This window comes from Eucalyptus grandis, chromosome 8 (genome assembly GCF_016545825.1).
Source record: "Eucalyptus grandis isolate ANBG69807.140 chromosome 8, ASM1654582v1, whole genome shotgun sequence".
NCBI lineage: Eukaryota > Viridiplantae > Streptophyta > Magnoliopsida > Myrtales > Myrtaceae > Eucalyptus > Eucalyptus grandis.
In genome coordinates, this window is record NC_052619.1 from 64610462 (window position 1) to 64627843 (window position 17382).

General features: G+C 37.9%; 1 protein-coding gene across 1 annotated transcript; it reads right to left on the reverse strand.

Moving 5' to 3' along the window:
* Positions 1–763: 763 nt before the first annotated feature.
* On the reverse strand, positions 764–17085 carry LOC104414679 (protein SUPPRESSOR OF QUENCHING 1, chloroplastic). The gene is made up of 28 exons (XM_010025837.3): positions 16616–17085; positions 15805–15905; positions 15635–15691; positions 15451–15545; positions 14959–15058; positions 14101–14159; positions 13801–13925; positions 13353–13476; positions 12437–12524; positions 12234–12312; positions 11985–12045; positions 11764–11839; positions 9474–9584; positions 8193–8288; positions 7588–7710; positions 7228–7425; positions 6367–6471; positions 6093–6157; positions 5763–5856; positions 5440–5597; positions 4890–4939; positions 4676–4797; positions 4456–4563; positions 3571–3663; positions 2734–2770; positions 2323–2570; positions 2019–2168; positions 764–1284 (listed from the first exon to the last, which is right to left on the reverse strand). Exons 1-28 carry the CDS (start codon positions 16986–16988, stop codon positions 1123–1125), a joined length of 3258 nt encoding a protein of 1085 aa, XP_010024139.2. The 5' UTR covers positions 16989–17085; the 3' UTR covers positions 764–1122.
* Positions 17086–17382: the final 297 nt, after the last annotated feature.

Sequence of the window (17382 nt, forward strand, 5' to 3'; positions counted from 1 at the left end):
TTGTTTTCTTGCTTGCTGTGACCGCTCAACCGGGCTTTGATTAAACACCAACTTGGCAGATACAGATAAAGCGCCGCCTGAGTGCGATTTGGTCTCGGTGTGAAATGTGGCGACCAAGTCTCTCTCTCTCTACTCAGATGAATGCAGAAGCTACCTATTTTTAAAGTGAGATGATCAGGATCAGTGAACCAAAACACACCCACGATCAAAGAAAGACAGATGCTGGGAATTGGATGAACATGGGATTTGGTGGAGCGAACACGTTTTTCGCTGTCAAAGGCTAATATAATACTCCTCACCCAACAGAGCCACCTTAAAGCGTCAGTTGATTTTATTAAACTATGCGTCAGTGCCGCCTTGTTTGAAGTGAAGGCTTTGCCCAAGCATCGAAATCATTAAGAAAATACATCACCCGTGGTTGGCGCTGGGGGAACTTATCTGTAGCTCTAGAACAAGAATGGATTAACATTAGTTTAAGAGGTTCCTGATAATTGAATCCAAAGGTCATCATATACCCAATCGAAAGAAAACGCCGCACGAGTGTATGCCTCCTGAAGGAATTGATCCTTTGCTTGTCTTGAAAACAAGGATAAGGATAATGATGATAAGAAACTTGTAACGATAATGATAACATCATTCTAAACAACAAACCACCATACAATGGAAATCAGGGATGCTACTGACCAGGTTTGCTCCCTAATCTATACATTAAAACTCTAGTACAGCGTAAGCAGTTATTGGGCAACAACAACCCTGACATTGGTTGGAGGTAGATTTGTGCAGAGCAGAGTTTCAAGTCAGATATTGGGAAGTTACATCACAATGAGGGATTAAGATCATCCTCTCGATCAATGGGATTTATTGATCTATAACAGTGTGATCTTACAGGAAATAATTGTATTTACTAATTAACTCTGATCTTGAGTCTGTAAAGAAAATTTTGCAGCAATATGAAATCAAATGAGCAAGAAATAGGACGACTTAGAGTCACTTGACTTCTTCCATCCTTCCAATCAGAAAACATACAGCTGCATGCTTGTTCTACCTGTCCAATCAGTTTGAGTTTGTCGCAGTGAGAAATTCCCGCTTCCCTTCCAGTGTTATTCTGCCTGATATTGACTCTTAGGTGGTGGCAGGAAGCTGTAAGCTGTTTGACGGAGATCTAGGCCTAACAACATAGGTTAGCGTTTTTTCTACCACGCTAGAGTCCGTTTCCTCTAGGAAAGGTATCTCAAAAACCAGAGACTGGTATAAGCAGACCTCATCCTCCTTGCAATAGTAGACCTGCAGCAAAAAGCCGGGTTAGTCACATTTTCTTTAGACAGATAGTACTTAAGACAGTGATTAAAGATCCCATTTTCACCAACAAACAACAATGCCTCTTCCCTGAATGAGGTTTGGATTCAGACTGTTTAATTATATGGGTTTCCATTCTAAATTTCGCTGAAAAACAAAATGCAAAATTTTCCAGAAGCCAATGTGAATGAAAGTGCTAGCAAATTGGAATGACTAGGAGAACAATCTCCTCATAGAATGAAGAGTTCGAAAGAAGGAAAACAGGTGGAACTTATTCTTGCAATCACAGTAAACTAATAAGTATAAAATTGAATGAAGTATGAATCAAGAGAATGTATTTCAGAATTAAATATTTCAAACATCAACTCTGACCTCTACCAATTGATTAACATTGTTCCAAATGCTTTCCAAATGCTTTAGTAAACTACTCAAGTCTGCAGCAACATAATTCTACCAGCAAAGAGCTAATTATTTTCTCCTGAAATGTCGGAATATCATGGACCCTTTAGTTGATTTTGAGGAACGTCATTTAGAATCTAAATCTAGAGTTACGTTGCAGTCTATGTCTATCGAGGCCTTTGGCGCAGTTGAAGCCTCTGGAGGTTGCACCTCCAAACATGAGTTCGTTCACTTTCACGCAAGGCCTTTGTATGAATATCCATCAGAAAGGCCATTAAATTTCAGTTATCAACCTGAATGTGAACTTTTATGGGAAACTGTACCTTGCAGTATATCCTTCCCATCGAAGCTGAAGGGGAGGACCTCTTAAAATGAATATTGCACAATCCTTCCGAATCAAGACTGCCATCCAAGGGTTCAACAGAAACTGCACCTTCAGGCTCAGTTTCAACAAAAAATTTACTGCGCGCTTCCTGCATGTGAAAACTGAAAGTTAATGTGTAGTGTAATAGAAGAGAGTATTAATCTCATACAGATTTTCAACATTTAGTGGTAGCAAAAGACACAATAAATTCCATTGAGCAAAGCAGTTCAAGGCCATAAGTATCTCAGAAAGAGGGCCAGCACCTTTGAGAAATGATATCCTTCAGGTAATGATATCTTAAGGCCAAGATTGCCCTCACTAGACGAGATTCCATCAACCTTAACTGTCAGTGTCTCAGAGGACGTTCGACTCCTGAGGCGCTTCAAAGTTCTAGATTTGGGCACAGGAGGTCTGACTCCTTTCAGCTCCAAAGTAAGAATTTCAGCTCCTTCCTTATTCAAGTCTAGATATCTGATTACATTGTTGTTAGTATCGGCTATGAATAACCTTCCTGGAAAAATACAAAAAGGGATCATATTGGATCAGATTGCTTCTCTAAATAAATTCCCAAATTCATATGTTAAGGGCACCATATCTACATGACAAAAATTCCTAGTACAAGCTATAAAACAGTTAATCAGAATTGAGCACAGATCATTCCAGAAGAACATCACCATTTCCGCCTTCAGTAATTCCAGCTGGCTCCGAAAGCTGTAGAAACAAGTACAGAGTCACTATAGTTTAAGCCACAAACTAGTCAACCGGCAGAAGTTGGAAAAGATATCTTCCTCTGTCATTTATACACAGCATGTGGAAGAAGTGAAGAGGAAAGAGTATTTCTTCTTGACAATAATGCCAGAAAAGCACATTATTGTTAATTCTAATTCGTGTTCTTCGGATATATCGTGGTCAGCAGAATATGACCATGATAAATTGAGGAAATTCATGAATTTTACTTGTGATTTGTAGTTTCTAGAAATGTTTTCTTGAAGTACAACTTAGGAAACTGAGGCAAAGTAGTTTCAAATAAATCTATCAACCAATTATAGCACTTTTCTATTTTTGGATCAAGTAATAAGTTGTTCAATAGAGAAAACTGTTCAAGTACATAAGGAATACACAAGAACAGCAAAATGAAGACTAATAAGACAAAGCTAATTCAAAAATAAATGGCACATGAAGTCCATAAATGCTTTAAATCAGCAAGGTTCCACAGACAGGACAAAGACATGAGCAACAAAATGCATATTTAGACTCCATGGACTATATAGCTTTTGCCAGAGGCTATAGAGTAATCTGGGGAAGTAAATCAAAGCACGAAGGACTCAATACTTTACACGTCATTGCCGTATTTAGTTATCATAGTTATAAAAACATTTAGAGAATTACATAAGATGAGAACTTCAGGAACTAATCTTTTGGTTCCATATAACATAGTTTCTTCCAGAAGTTCATAAAACAGTAGATTGAGCCAATCATCTGAAGTCTAGAGCAAGAAAAGGGATATGGACCTGAGCGGTCAGTGGTGTGCCATCCCTGAAACCGGCTTTTCCTGTCCCTGCTACAGTGGTAACTTGCTTACTAACTGGATCCAGCTTCTTAATCTGAGATTGTCAGTTAAGTTTGAGGAATGAACATTGGTTCCATAAGAATATTCAAAAATGTTTTCTTGTAAACAGCTACTTAAAAAATAACTTGAGGAGCCTTTCAGACTTAGTCACAAAATTGGGTGAAGAGTGCATTACTCCCAAGTCTCAACATCCGATCAGACTATTGAACTATTCTTAGAGTGTACAGCACCTAGAGGGTGATGAAAGTCATTAGCAGATTGACTGGAAGTAATCTTTGATCAGACAGCTCTTCTTCTAAATAAATGACAGATCAGCTGGCTCTCAGATTGAGCAGCTTTTTTGCCTATGACATCAGTGTCTGCTTGTTCTCATATTTAGGGTTCATATCTGACCCTGAAAACATGACAATCTTGCGGTTTGTCCACTCATGGGTGGTGTTTAGACACACTGTGGCATTTGAAACTTTTCCCAGTCAGACTGATTGAGGGAAGCTGCAAGAGTGATTTCTCGACAAAAGTTGTTGCAATAGAATAGTAGGACTGTAGTGAATCAGCATCTGCTATATCAGAGACTCTCAAACTTGGCCAGTAGGCCTGGCCATGTATGTCGAGTACATAGTCCAGCATTTAGGCCACTACTAGCGATCCACAGAACATCATGTAATGCAGATCAAGTAATAATGGTGATCCACAACAATGTATATGAATTATGCTTTCTAGCCCAGCTGAAGAATGAGAGCAATAATGGCTTATTTACACATTCTACCCTCTTCTTGTCAGTTTACTGAAGTCAAAAAAATTCATATTTCTTAAGGAATTCAACTACCTTGTGGTTGTAACTATCAGCTATGTATATTTGACCATCCTTTGCATATGATACTCCCAACGGATGTTGCAGAAGTACATCAGAACCTGTCCCATCATGATCTCCAAACTGTAAAAATCACATTATCAGACTAGAATCTGGAGTAAAAGCAGTTGTAAGATGAAAATCTCTGCTCTGATGTTCTAACCGAATACTTTTCTTGACATAGGGTAGGACTTACTCTGAAAAGATTTTCCGAGAAAAGTGGGTCACCGCCAGCTAGCAATCTTGATCCTCCTGTTTTCAAATCAACTGCTCGGATGGAGCTACTCTCACTATCAGCTATATAGGCCTCTTTGAAATCTACAGGAAAGCATGGACTTTGGACCATCATCCTCAATGTTCACATCTATGTGCTAAGGGCTTTATGTGGAGAAATTTTTGTGAGATCTTACCAGGAGATAATGAAATTCCAGAAGGCTGTGCAAAGGAAGTGCTTGAAGGGCTAAATTAATTAAAAACAAAAGGAAGAAAATGTCATTCTAGTGTTACAATAAAAGAAACTAAAGAAAGAACTAAACAAAGCAGAGCATAAGAACAGCAGTAAACACTAGGCTAATTCGAGGTTCATCTAAATCCTATGTTAAAACTTGAAGCTACATTACAAACAGTCAATATTCTTTCTAATAAGCAAAGCAAAGTGGACTCTGGAAATGAGAGTCCAATTCAAAGTCAAGTCATGCAAAACTCATGACATTATGTAAAGAGCATGTTCAGTCAACGAGCTTCAAATTATGATAGTTGAGCTTTCTATAGCACAGTGACCATAAAAATCGCGTAAGTCTAACTAGAGTAAGAAAGAAGCTGATTGTCAAACCATGTAAAAATGTCTAATGCATCAGAATTCAAAACTTTATCCTCCAGTGCAGTTTCAAGAAAGCAAATCAGCTGAAGCTAACCCAATTACAAAAGAATAGTACAAATCATGTTTTCTCTACACCGTACCTTGATCCATTTGAATTTCTTTCGTAACCATTGCCACTAAAAGCCCTGGTCACTTCATCTAATGTATCATGTTCCCAGATTTGATGTTGACCAGCCATTGCAATGTAAACCTTTTCATTCGATGGCTCAAAGCAAACGTCCCAAGGAGAATTGAGAAGCTGAAAATGACGGTAAACTTTAGCATAAAAGGTGTTTTGCATCTAAAAGCAGGTGTCATGTTCAGCTATAGTCTACCAAAGAAAATGTGCACTGGAAAGCTTAAGTTTGAGCATGCACACAGTGATATGTAGCTCAAAGAATTGAAATTTGTATTTAAAACTCGCCTGATCCATTCCTTTTCCTCCACCCTCATAGTCTGAACCCTTGGTCCCATTTCCAGCAAGAGTACGCACAGTCTCGTTAACAAAATTAATTTCCCTGCAGCCACAGGATGAAACCTAACTGATTGGTATGATACATTGGTAATCTCCTCTTTATTTCAAGACAAGTAACTTCCATGCTTCTTTACAATAAAAGAACCAGACAAGTTTAGCAAAGAGCTCACTGTCTAACTAAAGAATAAGGTCTTTTGAAATCTTGATTACCAGTAACATCAGCAAAATTGTCTAACTCCTGCTGGAAAGATTAATGAATTCTATGATGTTTCCATTTACCTTAGAGCGTGATTTTCCGTATCTGCCACATATAGGATATTTTTCTTTGGATTGTAGGTGAGGCCCTGCAGATGCAGAATATCCCAAAATTGCCACACTAGTAGTCAATATCAAATGTAAAACATAAGTGCAGAACCTTAGCATGAAATGTCAGTATCAACTCACTAGATTCACCAAGATTGGGAGACAGTGAGCTATTGTACCAATAGAATGGTTATGAATTTTATTACTTTTTTTGAAAGCATGATGGTGATGAAAAATTCTAGAACCTCACTTGAGGGCGATTGAAGGTGACTTCATCAAAGTTACCATCACGTAAGCCCTCCTCTCCCGTGCTACCAATTTGGACAATGAAGTTCCCATCCAGATCGGTCACCACCTGAACATCAAGCACGGTATATTATTTGATGCTATTCTGCCTATGTCAAGAACTTCAAAGCTATCATTATAGTGGGAGAGACATAAATATGGAATCAAAGGTGTCATGGAAGTATTGCAAAATAAGCTATCAATTTTTTGGAAGACTTCAGCAAGTCTAAATAACTGAAACTGGACTCGTCAAAGATATGGGTTCCACGAAGCAGCTTAGGTAATTTGGGGGTGAAATAAGAGTAATTAAGCAATTTAAATGCATTATGGTCAGCTAAAGACATTCCCCACAAGTTATCACAAACTTTGTTCACATTAACCACGCAACGCGAGGTATACACATGGTCTGTTGGCTTTTGCTTTGTCTCTGTGTCTTTGTTTTGAATGTTTTCAACACTTCAAAACTTATGATAAGAAAAAGAAGGAAAGAAAGAAATTTGACCAGTAATAGCACAAAAATTTTGTGCTTTATCATGTCATATCTTAAAGAAAACCTAATATAAATATCAAGGGATGGTTTTCTAACAATAGAATATTTAGGTTGATAAAAGCTTTCCAAATACCATGCACTTAATTACTTGGGCTATGGAAATGGATAATACGATATGCCTGTCATGATATTTTCGTCTTCCTATTTCAACACCTTGTAGCTGTTTGTACGGTGTTCTTATTGCATGTGATCTTCTGTGCTTGAGAGAGAGAGAGAGAGAGAGAGAGAGAGAGAGAGAGAGAGAGAGAGAGAGAGAGAGAGAGAGAGAGAGAGTACTATGCGGTTATGGTTACTGTCTGAAATGAAAAGCCGATTGTTGAGGACATCTATTGCCAACTTCCCAGGAAACTTCAGAGGAGATGTGGATAAGCGAGGATCGTTATTTTTCTCCAATTTCAAAGGTAAAGGGGTGTTCTCTAGGAGCTTCTTTCCACCATAGTAGAGAAGAGCTGCCTCAACTAAATCATCCAGATCCTAAAAGGAACAAATAATAAACTTTAATATTTTGTGGATTCTTTCAACTCCTGAAAATTAATAGCAAAACCAAACAACTGTCCTGAACTTATCATAACTTTTAGGTAGAGAAAAACACCATTCAGGGGTACTGATGAATTTGCAGAGATTAGGTATTAATACCTTCCGGCGGCCCTCTCCAGCTAGCTGAGCAAGGATCTTACCATTGGGCCCAATGACAGTAAATGTAGGCCATGAATTAACACCAAGCTCTCGCCACATATACATCTCTCCGTCATTGACAACCTAATCAGACAAGATATTTACTCCAAGCAAGTGAGAAAAGCATGAGATACAGTTGCGTGATAAAGATGGTTTTTCTGATGACACTGGTTTGAGTCATAATCAGATATTTAACATTTTTCTTAAAGTTAATGCATTTCACAGGATGTCCCATTGAACAGCTCAATCTAATCCTTTATTGAAGAAAGACACAACATTGTGAAAAATAATAAGACACGGTCTAGATCATTTGGTATGAGGGAGTGATATGTATTTTGTGATAAGATGACTGAAACATGGTTGCACATGGGCAGATAACAACTTGATAATGCACATGCTCATAAATAGTTCTTCATAGGCAGATGACTGAAACACCTAGCGACATGTTAACAACTCACAACAGAAAAGTGTAAGAACACATAAAAAGGCATTATACTCCTCAACAACATAATTACTTTGGGAGACCATAATGTGTCATATATCTTAATTCAAAATGTCGGACTTACCGGATGACTGATGTCATAGCGTAATACTGCATTGCGAATGGCTTCTAAATCTTTCTCATTATCGAATTTAGCAGAATGCACTCCAACGACAACAAACTGCCAAGTCAAACATGATTACTTGTCAATGAGCAATATATTATCATTAGATTCTTCAAATAAATAAAGTGGGAACAACAGTTACACAAGGAAGTACGACGCAATGCAAATACTATCTGAAATTCTTTAAGAATATTCGGTGTAGATTATGTATTGTTACTACCATAGACATGACTTGCTAGAACACTGTAGTGAGTTCATAATAAGTAGCGTAACACATGCCCAGCAAGCTGCACGCAATGTGTCACAGCAGAAAATATATTAACATCAACAAATGACAAAGTACAAACAACAACAGGTTACATTCATAAATTGTAGAGTATAGAGTAGACTTCTCAAAGGTCCACAGACAACTCAACCAAAATGCACAGACAACTAAACAGGTGGAGACAAAGCTTTAGCTAGGTCTCCATCAACACCACTCCCTTTTTTGTCCATCACTTCCTACCCCTTTACTAATCGGAACTATAGTTTACAGGCCGAATCGACGTTAGGTACTAATTCCTAAATCCTCTTGGAGGACAATGAGCCGTATCTTTTTTTCTTTTTTTAAATTACATGGAGAACTAAAAGCGAATGAAATAGCTTGATAATAAGTAAAAATCATCATTTGAGAATACATTTTAATTTCTTATTGCCAATTTCCAATTACTTCAATTTTATTCCAGTAGTCTGTATCTGGGTAATGAAATGAGGCCTAAGGATAGTGGAAAAGGTACATCCAACACGGCTAGTTAGTAAAAGATGAAAATCCTTATCTGTACTGAGAATTAGAAACAGGTCACATCCTCCCTGCCTCAGTCTTCATCAAGAAAAGGCTCCTGATCTAATCAAAGAGGGGGAAAAGAAATAGAGAAAAAGAGGAGTAAAAGCAAAGGCTACATGTTGATGTGCCTATTCAGTATTCACTGAAACTGGATTGTTCCTGAGTATCCTAAGGTGAAAAACTGGTCATAGCCTTTCACTTCTTCACACATGTTGTGGAATATCTAAGTATCAGGTACCCTAGACTTAGATCCCTATATTTCACGATCGATAAATTGAGGGTATCTTGGAAGAAGTGGATTTAACATGGACTATTTTTAAACAAAGAAGCTGCACATTTGTGCCAGCAAGGTTCATCACAAGAAAACACACGTCTTTGGACATCTGTGGGATTTTACATGAGAAAGAACAGAAACTTACTGGCATCTCTTTATATTTTTTCTCCAAGTAGTCTAGATCTGGTAAAACGTGCATGCAATTTATGCAGCAATAGGTCCAAAAGTCCAACACCACCACCTTTCCTCTCAAATCCTGCAATGAGAGAGAGAGAGAGAGAGAGAGAGAGAGAGAGAGATTTAAACACAACATATGCCTATGCTTGCCACCTTGCAGTGGGGAAGGCTGACTGGCTAAAAGCACAAGCAGAATCCAACATCATAGGATCAGAAAGTAAGAATCTATGGACAATTATTGTTGGGACTGCACTAGCACTAAAAAATTCTGCAAAAGTTCATTAATGTTCCCAGTATGTGGGCCATATACATGGCTCTCTCTTTCCAGTCCATTACATGAAAAAAAAAAAATCATATTCCAGTGTTTGGACATTGGATTTGCAACTTTATATTAGATTACCAGGTACAAAGCCATAAATGGTGAGCTCCTAAATTTAAGAAAAATAGCTGCCATAGTCAATTACAACCTGAACTCTTGTCTTGGGTCCTGTGGACATGAGTCATGGACCACTTCAAGCAGTCAATGAAGGTCTAAAACTATTTGTACAGCATACAGGAAAAAAAGAATGAACAAGTGGCAGAGTTGATTGGTTGTGCTAAATTATGTCTCGAGTTTAAGCTATGTATTGTTAGAATATGTAAATAATAAATCACACATTCATCTAATAGCTCAAACTTTTAGAATAGTTGGTTGTGGTCCTACAAAATCTCATATAATATCAAAGTAGAAGGTCTTGAGTTCAAATTTTCCAAGCCCCTAATTGCCTCCCCACTTATATATTTCCACATTTTAGGCTTAGGCCAAAGATCAACCCATGCAAGGGGATTATTAGAATATATATATTAAACTACACTTTCATCTAACAACTTAAACTTTTAGAACCATTAGTTATGATTCCATAAATCCTCACATGGTATTAGAGCTCGAGTCTTGAGTTTGAATATTTTCAAACCCTATTTGCCTCCCCGATTAAATTGTACACTTCATACTAGGCAAAAAAAAAAAAAAAGACAGACCAAACTAAACGTGAGAGGGAGTGTTAGAATATTTAAATAATAAATCACGCCTTCATCTAATAACTTAAGCTTTTAAAACAGTTGGTCGTGGTCTCACAAAATCTTGCACGTATAAAACCCACCCCGTTTGGAGGATTTTGCTTGTTCAAATCAGTGTTCTTTATAATCTGAATAAAATTTGGATTTCTTGGGTGGTGGAACCTAATTTTTCTTCCTGTAGGAGAAGATTATCTAAGTTGGACCGGCTTGACTTCTTGGACTCCAATTGCTGCACAGGAACTTCTTTTGGCCATACAAAAAAGGAGGGGACTCACATATATTCTCTAAAAATATATTTACTTGCACACCCACGGAGTAATCAAAGGAAAGATAATAAAAAAACAGGTTTTGCTTTTATTTTTCAAAACCTGCTGCAGCCGTATAAAAGGGAAAAAGAAGTTGTGGATCCTTCCACAAAAGAAAGTGGTGCACAATATAGGGACGTTTCTTGTGCAGTTGTACAAAGAGCTTTTGTTTTGCTAATGAACAGCAACTTGAACATATGGTGATTTGCGTTGTGAGCTTTACATCGAAATTAAATTGTTTATTTGTAAACATTGTGGGCTTGGGAGTGTAATCTAGGTATAGCAAACACTCAAGCATAGGAGCAATTGTAACTCTAATTTTTCGATTATTAGTGAATTATTTGTTATTGGCTCTTGTAAGATTTTGTGGAACCATTGCCAACTGTTCTAAAAACTTAAGCTGTTAGACAAAGGTATGATTTAATATTTAAATTATTCTAATACTCTCCCTCATGCTTAGTTTTTTTTTTTTTTTTTTTTTTTTGCTTAGTACTAAACATGGACATATTTAATTAGGGAGGTAAATAGAGGCCAGGAAAAATTCAAACTCAGAACTTCCTGCTCTGATACCATATGAGATTTGTAAGACCACTGTCAACTATTCTAAAAGTTTAAGCTCTTAGATGAAGGCATGGTTTAATATTTAAATTATTCTAATAGCTCTCCTCGTAGAGTAGATTCTAACAATTGTAAATCACTGGTGTTCCTTATTGTTCATCATTTATTTTTCCAGTGATTTTGCATTAATTAAATTGGAAGATCCAATATCTTCCACATTAATTTACAACAGGTTGGCAAAAGCAACCGTTGTAATGTCAACTACCGTGCTAAGTGATAGAACAATCATAAAACAAAGACAAAACAAGAGAGTTAAGGGTCTGCTATTGCAGTAGTTACCCTGCCAAACTGAAGGGGAGCTGTATTTAACCAGTCGAGCTTAGGTGGGAACTCTGGCACAAGAGGAGCAGATCCCCTTCATTATGATAATAAAAACCTCGTCAGTTCAACTAGCGATGAAGAATAACCATGATAGAAAAATATCATATGACGAGTATGTCACATGAATGACAAATCACTGAAAAAAAATCAGGATCAAGAGAAAATTTCAAAATTCTCACTTTGATTCCAGATCTGAGATGTAATTCACAAATTGTCGAACTCTTGAATAGCGTGAGTCACCTGAAAAAATATATTAAGTACGCAATTTCACCATTTCTCTCTATCAACCATTCATATATCACTAGGAAAATAAAAGGATGAACAGAGTCAAATAACTTCGCCAGCAAATAATGTAGAATACCAACTGTTCACACATTGGTGCAATTTGAGCAAATGCAAATAAATTATCACAACAGACGTGTTATTACCTTCACGCTGCTGAAAAGATGGCTGATTAACTCCAAATAGCAAATTCCAAAGTGCTTTAGGGGATGCATACTGCATTGCCTACAACCATACCTTCATATCAATAAAGCAAACGTTGCTATGTAGTAAGTCACTCAGAGTTAATCCAAATTGCTCATGATAGAATTATTCAGCATGAGAGGACATTCTTGATCAGAAGCTGTACCTTCCAATTTGCAACTGTGAAGACGAGACAAGACAAGGCTACACCCAAACTTCCGTATCTTACTAAGTCCCGGCGAGAAACCTGCAACCTGTCCAAAGATTATCTCCAACCTCAAGCTGAAAATGTTACTGAGGCAAGTTTCCAGAGGAAAGTTATGACAGCGTTCCAGTAGACTTCACCCATCAACATGCAAGAGAAGAACAACTACAGGATCTTTGGCTGATAATCAAACATCTCTCAATTTTAATTTTAATTATAGCATAAGCAGTAGAGGTCACAGAGCACATAATAGGTTAACCTCCACAATCAGAGTGGAATGTCATAGATGAAGATGTAGCATACAGATTTGTAATGCAGGTTAGCAGGAAAACCTTATGACAAAGTAGTACCTAATTTAGTATTATGAAAACCGGTGAAGAGAAGCAATATAAGAAGATCTGTTCACTTTCCACTTGGGAATTATGCCACGGAAGTTACCAAAAGAGATCTTTCACTTAGCATCTAAAATGAGGAAGAAACTGCATGAAGGCATTCCTATTTGATTTTTACAATTTACTAGGTTCCTGACATCAAGTAAATCTCAAATGCTATTATATCATCTACTGCAAGTAACTTGAAAGGAATGGAGACTACTGGAACATTTTTCTTTAAGGCTTGGATCATCTTAATGATCTTCCTCACACTTGAGTCCACTCTCTTGTCTTTGCACTTCAAATGGTGATTCAGATTAGTTGAAGAAGATATGAATACATGGATGCACATCTAAGTAATAGAGATTCGAGTTGTAGCATAGAAAGAAATAAAGTTCGATCCACAACATAAAAGCCGTAGGTCATATTTGAGAAAATTAGCGGGTTGTGGAAAACATAAATTCTACTCAACATCATCAACGTTCAACATATACAAGGGGACTTACCCTACAGCGGATGACAAATTTCCATTGTTATTATCCTGTATTGGAATATTATCACTTCGATCTTTCAGTTCCGATGAGATTTGAGTGGACAACTCATAATACTGAGGTTCCCGCATCTTCTCATCTGCAATAATTTATTCTCATTAGAGTAACGTCAAGGGTTTTAAACATTGCCTGTAACTTTTTTGATATGAGAAAATCTTTCAACATGCTGGCCTATCTAATTAATAATGGCTTTGAATTGACAACCAGAGTAAGTTATTGAAGTAAGCAATAAAACCATTGTTAAAGAAATCAGAATAAAGCTGAGCCAGATCAACTTGCATCTCAAAAGTCTTTGATTAAGAAATGCCCACTACAAGCAAGTAGGTTAAACATATGTTCCCAATACAAAGTTCATCATAATGATGCTACATAGAGACAACAGTAGCATCTCAGGACTACATACTAAGGTCACCAGAACCACCACTGACAATATCATCAAGCGAAACACTTTGTATCTCCTTCCTGACAAGGGATGGACCAGCAACTTTTAGTCTTTCTTCAGATAATGTAGTCGTCAAAGCAATACATCTGCAAGCAACAGAAACTTATTTACCGTATGCAAGAGAAGATAGCTTATGATTGCTATTTCAAGTGAAACTGAAGCAGTAGACTATCTAGACAACTATATCATCAAAAGACAGATATAGTCAGTTGAGAAAGAACAGAATTGAGCTACAACGAATAAAGCAACTATTACTTCTACCTCATTTGTGCAGCTTTGGCAGCCTGAACTCCAGCTAGAGCATCTTCAATAACAATACACTGGACCAGGACAGGCAAGATCAGTTTTTCTGGTTACAGCACCAATGCTGCATGAAATATTTGAACTGCATGGCTGTTTTGCAAACATTTCAGTTTGTTCTGATTTTGAAAACAGAAAGCACCTGAAAATTCTTCTAGCAAATTGTTTTGGTGGGCCAGTTTTACTAAATCTTCTCTTAATAGAAGATCTTTTTGTGAAACAATGAACTGACAACTTCAAACTTCAACCTCTAATATTCTTTCATTTAACTGCTAGCGATAATATATGTAACACTGATTGCAGTGAAGTATCACTATCATGTTAGACTATAACCATGACTACGTTACATGTCCTTCTGTGCAGACACATAACAATCTTCACTACCATGAGTTTGTCTCCATTACCACAGAATACATCTGTAAGACTTCTTATCGTTCTGGAAATTGCCCTAAAACTGAGAATCTCAAATTTTGCTTGTCTGTGCAATCCATTTAATAAAGACCAACAAGACAGAGTAGATCTTTTTCTGTGAATAAATAGTGAAATATGAAGATGAAACAATCCCTTCTAGTGCAATTTCTAGTAATATATCACTCCTGAGCTGGTAACAAATCAGTAGGATAAGCTTTCTTTTTTTATTTTTCTTAAATACTTGAGCACTGCAATTGATAATATGACAGGCTTTCCAGAGGAGCTTTCTTTCTAGAGTGCTGATCATTTTCTACCAGGAGAAACCATAATTGGTCACACATGATTAATCTTCTGTTGATTGAGATGCTGTGAGCATATTAAGCATCTAAAGAACTTAGGGATGCATACCTCGTTCGGTGGCACATTTAAGATCTTTGAGGCAGCTAAGAATATGTCAGGAGCAGGTTTCAGGTTTTCAAAAGCATCGGCAGGCACGATAGCATCAAACCTGAGAAAAAGAAAAATAGGAAATAAAATACAAGGTTAAAACTCACATCAGAAGAAAAGTCTCATGCCCTCTCAATGCTTGAATAGTTGTCGAGACAACTGCATCAGAAAGATAATGCAAAAAACTCATTCAAGTCCATACCACATAAGTTAGCAACTGCCTGTTTAACGAGGAGAGAAGTACCATTAGAGAAAGAAAAAGGGAGCATGTATGACTGAAAGAGTTCATAAATAAGCTATTCAACTGGTTTATATCTTGGCACACTATATTTGTCCATCTCCTACTGATTGAAGATTCCATCCCACGCACAACTGAAATTAGCCATAATATTTCGCTCACACAAGAATCAAGACACAAGTTATGATCAAGCAGTTGTAACTGGTGTAGCTTACATTGACAAGGGTAAACCGGCAGCAGCTAAATTTGCATCAACCTTGATGCGATCAGCACTGGAGGCAACGGCAACTTTGAGGCCCTTGCTTTTACACTGCATAGACATTTCGTTGAATGAACTTATTAGCAGATGCAGCAATGAATTTTGTTTTACAATTGCCTTGAGCTTTATCATCCACAAACCTGAGAAATGAGTTCCAGAGCACCTGGAAAGCCAATGCCGGAATTCGGTTTTGCATACTGACGATAGCAGAAAGTTATAAAAGCGTTAATGGTTCTTCAGGCACAAATGCAAGTCCACATGAACTGTACTCACTTGTTCATAACTTCAACTTAGGACTTTGAAGCACTACCTTATCCAAATATATCTCAAAGAACCTCTTCTTTGCTGCTTCTGTGTCAAATTCCTTGACCCCTTTAGCAGAAGCAACGCCTCCTAGAAAATTTGCCTCACCTGATCAATGAGGAAACAAGTGATCAAATGAGAATGAAATTCCAGTGTTGCACCAATAGACTCAGGGTAAAGAAACAATAATATGAATGGAAACGTCCATTTCCAATATCAAAAGTTTCTTCCTCAACAATCCGAAACAAACAAAACAAAACTTTTAGCACAGGATCAAAGAATAAGAAAAAGACCAGAATGGAATACTACTTGTCATTCATGTTAAAACTGAGTGTCGCTAGCAATTATACAAAAAATTACTGGAGGCAAATGAACATGGAATAGCCACGGAAGCGCCAAAAGAGACAGCCTACTCTGATAGAACGGCAGAGAGAGTGCACAACCAATTGCTCGAGCTAAAACTTTATGTACCAGATAACCGCGTCTTCACATTCAGATAAAATTTCAATCTTCACATTGCGTGCCCAACCTTTTAGAACTTCACAAATGACCCGCCTCATCTTCATATACAATTGGAACTCAAAAGAATACTTCCTATGCCTCAGCTACGAGTACATGTATTTTTGCTCAAGATAAAATTAACAAGAAAATCAGAAATATCCTCAGTATCCTGATCGTGAGAATTTTCAAATATACGTGAAATTGAGCTAAATCGTATTATACCATGAAGCAACATGAAAGCAAGACTTCATTTTTCCGCAGCCAAGTAGTGATTCTTCCCTTTACGCACATAAATACACAAACAAACGTGTCGATACCTGTTCCCATGAAAGGCACGAAGTCCTCCACGGTGACTTCGACGCCCATCTCCGCGAACACGTCGACGGCCGCCCTCCGCGACGGCTCCTCGCTGTCGCAGAGGACTCCGTCCATGTCGAACAGCACCGCCGACACCTTGCCCCACCCGCTCGCCGCCGGCGCGGCCTTCTCCTCGACGCTCGCGCACGCGCGCACGGACGACATCCTCCTCCGCTCGAGGGCGGCGGCGGCGGCGAGGGGCGGGCGGCACCGGACGGCGCGAGCCGCCGCGGCGGCGCGCCCGCGGGGCCTCGAGGCGGAGGACGAGACGGAGAAGAGGAAGAGGGCATTGGCGCGAGAGAGGGAAGGCGGCGGAGGGGAGAGGAGCTTCATGGCCGCGTCTGCTGGAGAGTGGCGACTGGATGTAGAGAGAGAGAGAGAGAGAATGGCGGGTGAAGGAGATGATTAGAAAATCTCTGAACTCCGATTTTTGGCCGTTTGGTGTTGGTTTTGTTTTTGTTTTTTTCTTTTTCTGGTATCATTTTTTCCTCTTGTCCAAACATCTATATTTCAGACATATGATTTTTGTTGAAAAATAACAATATATTTCAGATCATAAAAAATCGAATAATAAATTATTATAAGTTATTATGAGGTTCATTTTTTTAAGAATTAGTGATTCAATAATAAGCTGTTATTCTCACGTTACCTCTAATGACTGTTATATTAACAAAGCCATTTTTGTTTTATTAGGATGACCTTACTCACATCAAATTTAATATATGAA